Genomic DNA, 10,688 nt, shown 5'->3' on the forward strand with positions numbered 1-10,688 from the left:
TCACTGGAAGGATTCCACCTGAAAGGTGAGATCCTTATGAATCTCTGCCCATAACGTCCATTGGAATCAAGGGGAAAAGAGTTTGTATAAAGCTAGGAGAAAGACAGTCAATTGCCCTTAAATACTAATGAAAAAAAAAAATAGCCTAACAGTACTTCAATAATTTAAGTAATGCTGCCACCATGTGGCACTTACTCCCTTCTTTTACAAGTAAAATTTTATAAAGAAAAAGCTAATTGTTGCCATATACCTTAAGTTTTTTAAACATATAAACTTCAGCTTTAAGTGCTAGCCAGTTTTTCTTAAAGTAAAAAATATTCAAATGGTACAGAAAAGACGAAACTTCCAGGAGGTACCAGCAGCTCTGCTTCGCCACTCTTCTCTAACTAACCATGCCACTTTGGGCAAAGACCACATTTATTAATTATCTGATATCATTGTTTCAGCCAAGATAGAAAAGAAGTACAAATAATGCAGATGTATATTCAAACCTAAAGCCTCTGAAACACGTTGAGCTTTTTCCTTCTAATCTGAGAGGAGAGTATAACAGACAGAAAAGGCATTTGAGCCTGAGGTTCTGTGCTACACTAAATCCTGAGGAAGACCAATGGGGGAGGGAAGACCAATTGCTCTTGTGTTGGTCACTGTGTGAAAAGACTGGATCAAGCACTTTTCAAGAGAAGCAACTCAAACTTAGCTGATAAAATGTTCTTGAGCCCTTCAGAGATCATTCTTCAATAATAAAGACCATTCCTCAAAGCACTGTAAGAATGAAGGGTGGGACTATGTCTGTCCTATTCACTGGTAAATCATTACTTCCTGATATTATGCCTCACATAAAATAAGTGCTCGACACATTTTGTTTGACTTTATATAATCAGCTGTTACTATAAGCTGTTTTGACCTGTTAAATTTGTAGTAATTTATTACACAGACTTAGAAAATGAATACAGTGCTATATAGAGAAGTAAATTAGGGTGACATGATAGACTATACTGGTGACTGCCTTGGACTAAAGGGCTGGAGGTGATATTTAACCTGCAATCTAAACCAAAAATAACGAGCCCTGCGAAAAATGAGAAGTAGCAGCATCTTAGGAAGATAGAATTGCTGATGCTTAACAATAGTGATGTGTTAAAAGAAAAAGAAAGGAAGAATTGTGGCTGAAACACAAGGAGTGAAGAGTTGTATACAATAAAGTCTGAAAGACAAGGAGAGGTCAGAGATCATCTAGGATTTTTAAATTTTATTTTATTTTATTTTGAGATGGAGTCTTGCTCTCTCTGTCCCCCAGGCTGGAGTGCAGTGGCCAGATCTCAGCTCACTGCAAGCTCCGCCTCCCGGGTTCACACCATTCTGCCTCAGCCTCCCAAGTAGCTGGGACTACAGGCTTCCGCCACCATGCCCGGCTAATTTTTTTTTGTATTTTAGTAGAGACGGGGTTTCACCGTGTTAGCCAGGATGGTCTCAATCTCCTGACCTCGTGATCCGCCTGTCTCGGCCTCCCAAAGTGCTGGGATTACAGGCTTCAGCCACCGCGCCCGGCCTCATCTAGGATTTTTAAGACCAGCCAAGGAGCTGGAGTGCACTGTCCATGTAAAGAAAAGCCATAGTAAGAGAAGGCTAAGCAAGGGTGTGGTACAACCGGATCTGCAGACCATTTGGCTACCGTGGGAGAAAGGCTATTTCACAGATATAAAACTGAAATCAAGAAGACCAGATTGGGGCGTACTGCAGGTGGCCAGGTGAGGGCTGCCGGTGAGCTGGGTTGGGATCGGAGTAGTGGCAAAAAGGGTAAGTAGAAAGATTTAAGATATGTTTTAGAGGTAGATTTGCTGATAATGTGGTTGCTGAAGTGAAGTAAAAAGAAGAAAATGTAACTCCCACATTTAAGAACTAAATCCACACTCTATAAATGTGAAACTCAATACAATTTTAAAAACATATTTATACAACACACCGTAAAAATCTTATAGCAAGTTTGTATAGAAATTTCCACTTTCTTCTTTTTTTGTTTTTTTTGAGACAGAGTCTCGCTCCATTGCCGGGGCTGGAGTACAATGGCGCATTCTCGGCTCACTGCAACCTCCACCTCCCGGGTTCAAGAGATTCTCCTGCCTCAGCTTCCCGAGTAGCTGGGACTACAGGCACATGCCACCATGCCCGGCTAATTTTTGTACTTTTTTTTTAGTAAAGATGGACTTTTGCCACATTGGCCAGGCTGGTCTCAAACTCCTGACCTCAAGTGATCTGCCCACCTCAGCCTCCCCAAGTGCTGAGATAACTTGAGCCACCTCGCCTGGCCTCCACTTTCTTCTTACTAAGGAATTGGTAATCTTCTTTAGGCAGCACGGTAAAGGAATAGTCTCTGGATAATTTTCTGTGTCTCCCACATTATTCTTATTCGTAATAAGAATAATAAATAATGATGACAAATAAATAAATATCAAAAAGATAAAAAAGAATTTTTTTTAATGATGACGATGTGGTATAATCAGATTGTGGGAACTTACTGCTTAATGAACAATGAACCAGTTATGCACGTTAATTAACATATTAACTAAACTAATTATATTTACACGTTAATTAACATACATGTTATTTAACATGTATAATTAACTTGGTTATGTACCTAGTTAATTCCTAGGTACCAGACATTATTCTAAAATGCACATATCCTGTAAAGTATTACACAGTTTTTGAGTCACAGCATCTTTTGCACCCAGAAATGGTTATCTAATGCAACAGCTCTGGCCCTCTACCTTGAGTGCTCTGTACCAACTGGGTTTACTAAAAGGTTCTCTCCTTTTGGCATGTTTGCACATCCTGATTGGTCAGTCTCATTTGCAAAAAACTGAAACTTATACACAGAATCACAAAATTGTCTGTGTAACACCATTTACCATCCCAGTGGTCGTTTGAGAAGTTACCGCTTAAAGCACAATAAACCAAAGTCATATGAAACAAGATGGCATGTTCGTGCATCACTGTCGCTGAAACATAGTACGTAAGGTAGACTGGCAGGTGGTTAAGCTAGAAAAGCAGGAGCCAGGTCACAGAACAATGCTTGGACTTTATCCTGCTGACAGAAATAGTATCAAAGGTTTTAAAAAGTGAAATAATGTTAGATTCCCCTGGCAGCAGGGTGAAAACTGAATTTGACTTGGTTGATAAAGCAGGCAAACCTGTCAGAAAGAATGGACATTTATGAGGTAAACATCTAGGTAACGTCTAAAAGATGTGGTCGCTGAATGTGGAACCTGTAAGAAAGGATATAGCCAAGGATAATTCTCAAGTTTTAATTTGACTGCTTGAGTGATTGGTGATGTCTCAGTTGAGGAAAAAAAAATACAGAAAATGAGTCTGGAAAACTCAGACCCATCAATCTCTAAAATCACTTTTTTTTCACTGTATCTCATTTTATAGATTTAAAAAACCTGAGATCGACAGATATTAAATGCCCTAGAGTAGGCACCAGAACTTATGTCTCCTGCTGTTTAGTATGGAATTTATGCCATTAAAACAACAATTTTACCTCTTCATCATTTTACTTCGTATATTTTATGAACACATGAACTAAAATCAGATTTTAAAATTGGGGAAATTCTCTTCTGTATAATAACACACTAACAATTAGGGAAGTACTTTTATAAAATAAGTTTAAATACTCACTTCAAATTCTTTTACAAAATAACGAGTTTCACCTTGAATAACTGGTCTGTGATCCAAAAGCCTTGAATGAATTTCTCCAAGATCTATAAAGATAAAATGAAATTTAGGGTTAATCCATGCTAAATGGCATCATCTCTAGCTTGTTTTACTCTCTCTCTTCCCCACCAAGAGATGAAGGTTAAAATCCAGTTTAGACTATGGACTAAGAGGAAATCTCATCCACTGCCAGTGGATGTGTGCACTGATGCAACTGCTTTTGAGAACAATCTTTCAGTATCTAATAAAGTTGAAGACATGTACACCTAGCATTTTCATGCCTAGGTATGTAGCCTGGAAAACTCTTGCACAAATTAATAAGGCCATTTATACATATTTATTATAGCATAGGTGTTATATCAAAAGAAAAAACGGGAAACACCTTAACCATACTCATATAATGGAATTCTATGAATCACCAAATAAAAATAAATACATCAGAGTTACACTTATCAACATAAATATAATAAAAAATATAATATGTATTTTATAATAAATACAAAAGCAAGTTTCAGGAGGATTAAAGCCATTTACATAAACCTTTAAAAATACTCAAAATATTCCCTTTTGGGATAGAGATAGATAGAAGCCACAAAACTATAAAGAAATGCACAAGAATAATAAACACCAAATTTTGGATGGTGGCTACCTTGAGAGGAGGGAGGGGAATGAGTGCAATTAGAGCAAGACACATTGGGGCTTTTAGTAATTTATTTATTACGGTGGATAGTGAATGTTCATTGTAAGTCTCTTTTTCATAAGTCTGAAAAAGTCATTAAGAAGGTCTGAATTTAAGTCTTTTGGTGACTCAATTTATTCTTCTTCTTAGTTACAGCTATGTAGTTTAAAATGTAAATCTCAAAATTCCTTGAGAAATTAAAGAAAATGTAGTATTTATGTTCATTCACTGGCAATGTTCCCCAAATTTTTCATTTTTGCAGACATACGATGGGCAGATTCCAATTCTCTATTTTAATGAATTTTATTAGGACATCTCTTCTTAAGTATGTCAAGTAGAAAAAATACGAATACACTGTATATAAGCACCGTATATATCTGGTATACATAAAGAACTACACAACTCAACTGTCAAAGACTTTCCCGCAGGAAACAGCGTTGTGAGCTTTAGGAGTCAAACCTAATGCAGGTTCTGTGAGAATCTAGGTTGTAACCTTCTCCCAGCTCAAAGCACACAGGACACACGGACATTTCTGAACGTGAATGGTTCTTTACGGTGCTACAGAGCGCTTTCGTAAGTGTTATCTCACTTACTCCTCGCACGACCAGGAACAGATCGGGTAGGAGAGTGCGTAAAGCCAATGACCCGAAGTCACTCAACTCCTAAGCGACTGCCCCCCGCCTCCCAGGTCCAATGCCCTTTCCACTATACGTCGGTCACGAGGCTGCCCAAAGGCTCTGCGCCCAGGGGTCCTGAGCTTGCAGAATGGACGTGGGCGGGCCTGATAGCTCAGGTTGAGGCAGAGGAAAGCGGGGAAGCACGAGGAGTTGGGCTGGTTGGCTATAGTGGGACGCATTTGGAGCGGGGATAAAGAAGGGAACCAACCACGACGCCCCCACCCGCACAAACGCACGCGCGCCAGCCCGTGAGCCGGGGTTTGGCCCGGGTCAGAGGGCGCCGCCTGGGAGGTGAGGCTGTGCTAGGAACCACCAGGGACTATAGCCCTGACACTCCGTACCCTTGATAATGAGGTGCGCTGAGCCTGCAGTCCCCAGGGAGTCCCTCTTCTTGCTGCCACCGCCCAGGGCGGCCTCACAACCCACAAGGGTGTCTGTCCCTCCGCCACTCATCCCGACCAGTTCCGCCCACCCGCGGCCGCGCTGCGCCTGCGCAAACCTGGCCGCCCTCTTTCAAGGCGCGCTCGGGTTTTTTTTGCGTCATCACAGGGCGCCGGAGAAATTTGATCTACTCAGCGGGCGGTTCCGGAAAGGCGTCTGCCGTGTAGTCAGGGTGTTAACTGGCAGAAGCTCTTGCCGCCATGCTGGCTCAGGGCGGATGCTGCTGGAATAGGAAGGTGCTTGAACGTTGGAGCTAAACTCAGAGCCCTGATTATTTGGCTCAAGGCTGATGCAGTCCAGTGCAGTTGCCACCTATATCTACTGAGAATACATTCCAAGACCCCCAGTAGATTCCTGAAACTTCATACAGTACTGAACCATGTATATACTATGTGTTTTCCTACATATACATATGATAAAGTTTAATTTATAAATTAGGCACAGTAAGAGATGAACAATTAGAACAATTTAATGAAAGTTATGTGAATGTAGTCTCTCTCTCTCTCAAAATACCTTATTGTACTGTCCTGCAGGTAATGAAGCCACAGAAAGTGAAACCTCAGATAAGGAGGGACTACTGTATAGCAAAGTCAATCAGTTGGGGGCTGTTTCCTACTATGCCATGAGTGTGGCAGACTATTCCTGCCTTTCTTTTTAGACACCTGTTTCCTAGAATGCTTTTCTTGCGCCCTCTGCCTATTCAAGTCAGTAAACTTATGCTGTATAATAAAGAATTTGACTGGACTTTGACTCTGGTTCCTGGGAGGTACCCTCAATCCTTGGAATTTCCCAGGTGATAGAATTGTCTTTGTTATTCATGCTGGGCTTCTGGGAATACATCTGCGTTTATGCTAATGAGATGACCCATGGAGGGCCCAAGATGATTTCAGAATGGAGGTTGGCCACACCAGAGGGGCCAGCCAACCATGAGGGCTTAGGCTTTGAGCCACATAAACAGGCCCACCTCTGGGGAGCAGATGGGGGCTGGAGACTGAGTTCAGCCATGTGGCCAATGATTTAATCAACTATGCCTACATAATGGAACCCCAATGAGTACTCTGGACATGGAAGCTCAGGTGAGCTTACTGGTTGGTAATCATTCATCAAAGTGCCAGGAGGGTGAAGCGTTCCTGAGGACACATAGCTTCTATTTGAGAAATCTCCCATATCTCGCCCTATGCATCTCTTCATTTGGCTGGTCCTGATATGTGTTATTTATAATAAAACTGTAATAGTAAGGAGAACACTTTCTTGAGTTCTATGAGTCATTCTGTGAGACCTGAGGGAGTAAAGCGAATAGCAATGAAATATCATGTGTAGAGAGAAGCTGCATGGGTGAGAACTGAGGCACCCTAGCAGACAGTGTTCAGGCCCTGGGCATATGACAGAGACAGCTGGTCAGAAATGCAGGTGGCCTGGGAACCCCAGAGCTTGTGGCAGGTGTCTGAAGGGGAGTCTTGAGGAGGAACATGCTTTGACCTCTGAAGGCTGTGCTAACTTTGGATAGCACTGTGGTTTAACAAACACTTACATGGCACTTGCTACATGCCAGGTAATACTGTAAGTGGTCTACAAATTTGCATTCGTTTAATCCTCATGGCCGGCCTTTGAAGTTGTTATTTTTGTCCTCATTTTACAGATGAGGAGGCTGAGGCACAGAGAGGTTAAATGACTGCCTGACTTGTATGTGGCAGAAACATCTGACTCTGTGTTTAAGTATAGGTGGTGGGTGAAGAGAGAGTGGGGAGGGGAGATTTGGAGAGAAGGAAGACCGAAGCCATATTAACTTTAACAGGCCACATGGGCTTTTCATTTTTTCATTCAAAAACATTTAACAAATACGTTACTGAGCAGCTGCTATGTGCCCAGCACAGTGCTAGGAACTAAGATATAGTGCTGAACAAGTGCTGAACTAAGATGCAGCCTTTTCCTTTCCTCATGGAGCCTACAGGGGAACCAACACTGAATAAGTACACAATTACTTTTCTGCAAGTCTGTTGCTTGTAGCCTGTGAATATGTGTTCTAGCCATTTGATTATACACTATTGAGTTGTATTGTTCTCTGGGATGGTGAGGTCCAGCATATGCCTCTGTTCTCTCTCTGCTTTTACAGAAATCTTTACACTGCAGCTCAGACAGCTAGGAGACTGAGAAGCAACACTGGCAGTGCCATTTCACCTGGCACATGCAGCTGCTATGAGTGTATCCTTGGTCTTTGAACCATGAAATCTCAAGAGTTTTAGGACTCTTATCCTCTCCCTGAAGGTCTTGTATTATCTCTTATTGTCTCTGGATTGACGAGACTTTTCTTGTGTTTTTTAATGAAATTCGTATTGAGATATTCGTAGATTCTCATGCAGTTGTAAGAAATAATAGAGTTTCCTTTTACACTTTGCCTAGTTCCCCCAGTGGTAACATTTTGCAAATGCTAATATTACAACCAGGATATTGACATTGATACAATCCACTGATGTTATTCAGATTTCACCAGTTTTCCTTGTATTCATTGTGCGTATATATGTTTAAGTTTATGCAATTTTATTATGCGCAGATTTATGCATCTATCATCACAGTCAACATACTGACCAGTTCTGATGCCATAAGGATCCCGTTAAGGTTCCTGTTTATAACCACATTTACCTTCCTCCCTGTCCCCACCCTGACTTCTGGCAACCTATCATCTGTCCTCTATTTCTAAAATTTTTTTACCTCAAAATATTATAGAAATGAAATCATACATTAAGTACCTTTACGTTTTTAAGAATAGCTGTACTCACATCATAACCTCTAAATCGATATCATATACAAATATAACCATGGGATTATAAAGGGATTTTTCCAATTACTGTACTTTTTGAGAGTCAAGACATCTAAATCATGGAGACATTGTCAATTTAGTAGAAGTAAAGTTCTGACTTTGGGGATAATTATTTGCTCTAATCCCATATTGAATCTTGTGAAAATTAAAAAATAAATGAGTAATTACATGTATACAATGAATACAATTATAATTTATTCCTTAGTATAAGCCCATCAAGGGGAACCATAACCGGCACAGGGTGGAAGATGGAGGGACTCCTAAGTTGATTTTGTGTTCTATCAAATGCACTCCATGAGATTTCCTCTGCAACATCTTCTATTGACATTATTTCTTATCTTCGTTTGTCTAACCTATTTTAGAAATGGGTTATAAAATAAAAAATAATGCAAAAACTGATTAAGGCAAAGGAGGAGAAAAGAGTAGGTGGTCTTGCTGTTCGCGATGGCTCATGCCTGTAATCCCAGCACTTTGGGAGGCTGAAGCGGGTGGATCACCTGAAGTAGGGAGTTCGAGACCAGCCTGACCAACATGGAGAAACCCTGTCTCTACTAAAAATACAAATTAGCTGGGCACGGTGGCACATGCCTATAATCTCAACTATTCGGGAGGCTGAGGCAGGAGAATCGTTTGAACCCAGGAGGTGGAGGTTGCGGTGAGATGAGATCGCACCATTACTCTCCAGCCTGGGCAACAGGAGTAAAACTCTGTTTGTCTCAAAACAAAACAAAACAAAAGAGTAGGTAGTCTTTTTGGGTGAGGTACTAAATATTACTGTGTAGCAATCTCATAAAGTTTTGGAAATGCGGCCGGGTGCGGTGGCTCACACCTGTAATCCCAGCACTTTGGGAGGCTGAGGCGGGTGGATCACCTGAGGTCAGGAGTTCAAGACCAGCCTGACCAACATGGTGAAACCCCTCTCACTAAAAATACAAAAAAATTTTAGTATTAGCACTGGGCGTGGTGGCAAACACCTGTAATCTCAGCTATTCGGGAGGCTGAGGCAGAAGAATCGCTCAAACCTGGGAGGCAGAGGTTGCAGTGAGCTAAGATTGCACCATTGCAGTGCAGCCTGGGCAACAGAGCGAGTCTCTGTCTCAAAACAAAAAAAAAAGAAAAAGTTTGGGAAATGCTTAGGGCACACCGGGCATGAAAGCCAGCTTACTGTGAGGTAGCATGCTTTGTATTAGCATTAGCGGTCTTTTAGGCTGAAGCAACTTTATAATCCAGTACTGAATCTTCCTGTACCAACTGCTGCTAGTAGTTCCTCCTAGAGAAGCTTCTGGTGTAGCTCCACCATTCGGAGAACATGCAGGGCTTACTGCAAGAACTACTAGAAAGTAACTCTTCCAGTGACAGAGCCAACCCACTGGAACACAGAATGCATTCCCTCCACCACCCCGGACACACCTTCATTAAACTGGACTCAACTGTGCAAAAAGACAAAAGCATGAGTTGTTGTGTACATGCAGCTAACTCTGTGTATGCCTGTCACCTAAGCTTTGGACAGGTGTAGTGCAGTGGTTTGCATGGTATGGTCATCACAGCAGCAGTATTAGAATCCTCCTGAATCAGGCTGGGCGCGGTGGCTCAAGCCTGTAATCCCAGCACTTTGGGAGGCCGAGACGGGTGGATCACAAGGTCAGGAGATCGAGACCATCCTGGCTAACCCGGTGAAACCCCGTCTCTACTAAAAAAATACAAAAAAACCAGGCGGGTGATGTGGCAGGCACCTGTAGTCCCAGTTACTCGGGAGGCTGAGGCAGGAGAATGGCATAAACCCGGGAGGAGGAGCTTGCAGTGAGCTGAGATCCGGCCACTGCACTCCAGCCCAGGCTACAGAGCAAGACTCTGTCTCAAAAAAAAAAAAAAAAAAAATCCTCCTGAATCAGAAACTCAAATTGGATCCCAGAAATCTGTGACCCAGGTGATTCCCATGCATGCTAAGGTCTGAGAACCAGTGCTTTATTGCAGTGTCTATTACCTGTTCCCTCAGCATCTGATAATGAGAGTCAATGATAGAATTCTTTTATCCAAGTGACAGGGCTCAAGTCAAATGGTGAAAGCGGTCAGGAACTGGAAACCTCATGAGGTCAGTCTGAGAGTTTAAAACTTCTAAGGGTTTTTAAGACAAGGTATGTGTGTTGCAAAAGGTCAGGAAAAATGGGGATGGGGAGAAGGAGAACTTACATTACATGAACAGACTAGTTCATAGACTGCACCAAAGAAGCTTTGGAATTTGTAATCAGGTGGCTGGAAGTTTCTCATCTTGCTCAAAGCAAGCCTGCGGCCTTACTGTTTAGAGCTACGTATGCCTTGTCAAATTGGTCATATGGCTACTGTATTTCAAGCTTAACTTGGATAG

At 41.9% G+C, this 10,688-nt stretch overlaps 1 protein-coding gene across 1 annotated transcript in view; it reads right to left on the reverse strand.

Moving 5' to 3' along the window:
* BLOC1S5 (biogenesis of lysosomal organelles complex 1 subunit 5) overlaps nt 1–5,549 on the reverse strand; it is a 56,119-nt gene extending 50,570 nt beyond the window's left edge. Inside the window, exons 1-2 of the mRNA XM_017879621.1 lie at nt 5,406–5,549; nt 3,673–3,755 (exon numbers count right to left, since the gene is read on the reverse strand). Coding sequence (XP_017735110.1) covers nt 3,673–3,755; nt 5,406–5,517 — 195 coding nt within the window. The 5' untranslated portion in view covers nt 5,518–5,549. The remainder of the gene's footprint in view (nt 1–3,672; nt 3,756–5,405) is intronic.
* Nucleotides 5,550–10,688: the final 5,139 nt, after the last annotated feature.

The sequence above is a fragment of the Rhinopithecus bieti genome, unplaced genomic scaffold (genome assembly GCF_001698545.2).
Source record: "Rhinopithecus bieti isolate Rb0 unplaced genomic scaffold, ASM169854v2 scaffold_10612, whole genome shotgun sequence".
NCBI lineage: Eukaryota > Metazoa > Chordata > Mammalia > Primates > Cercopithecidae > Rhinopithecus > Rhinopithecus bieti.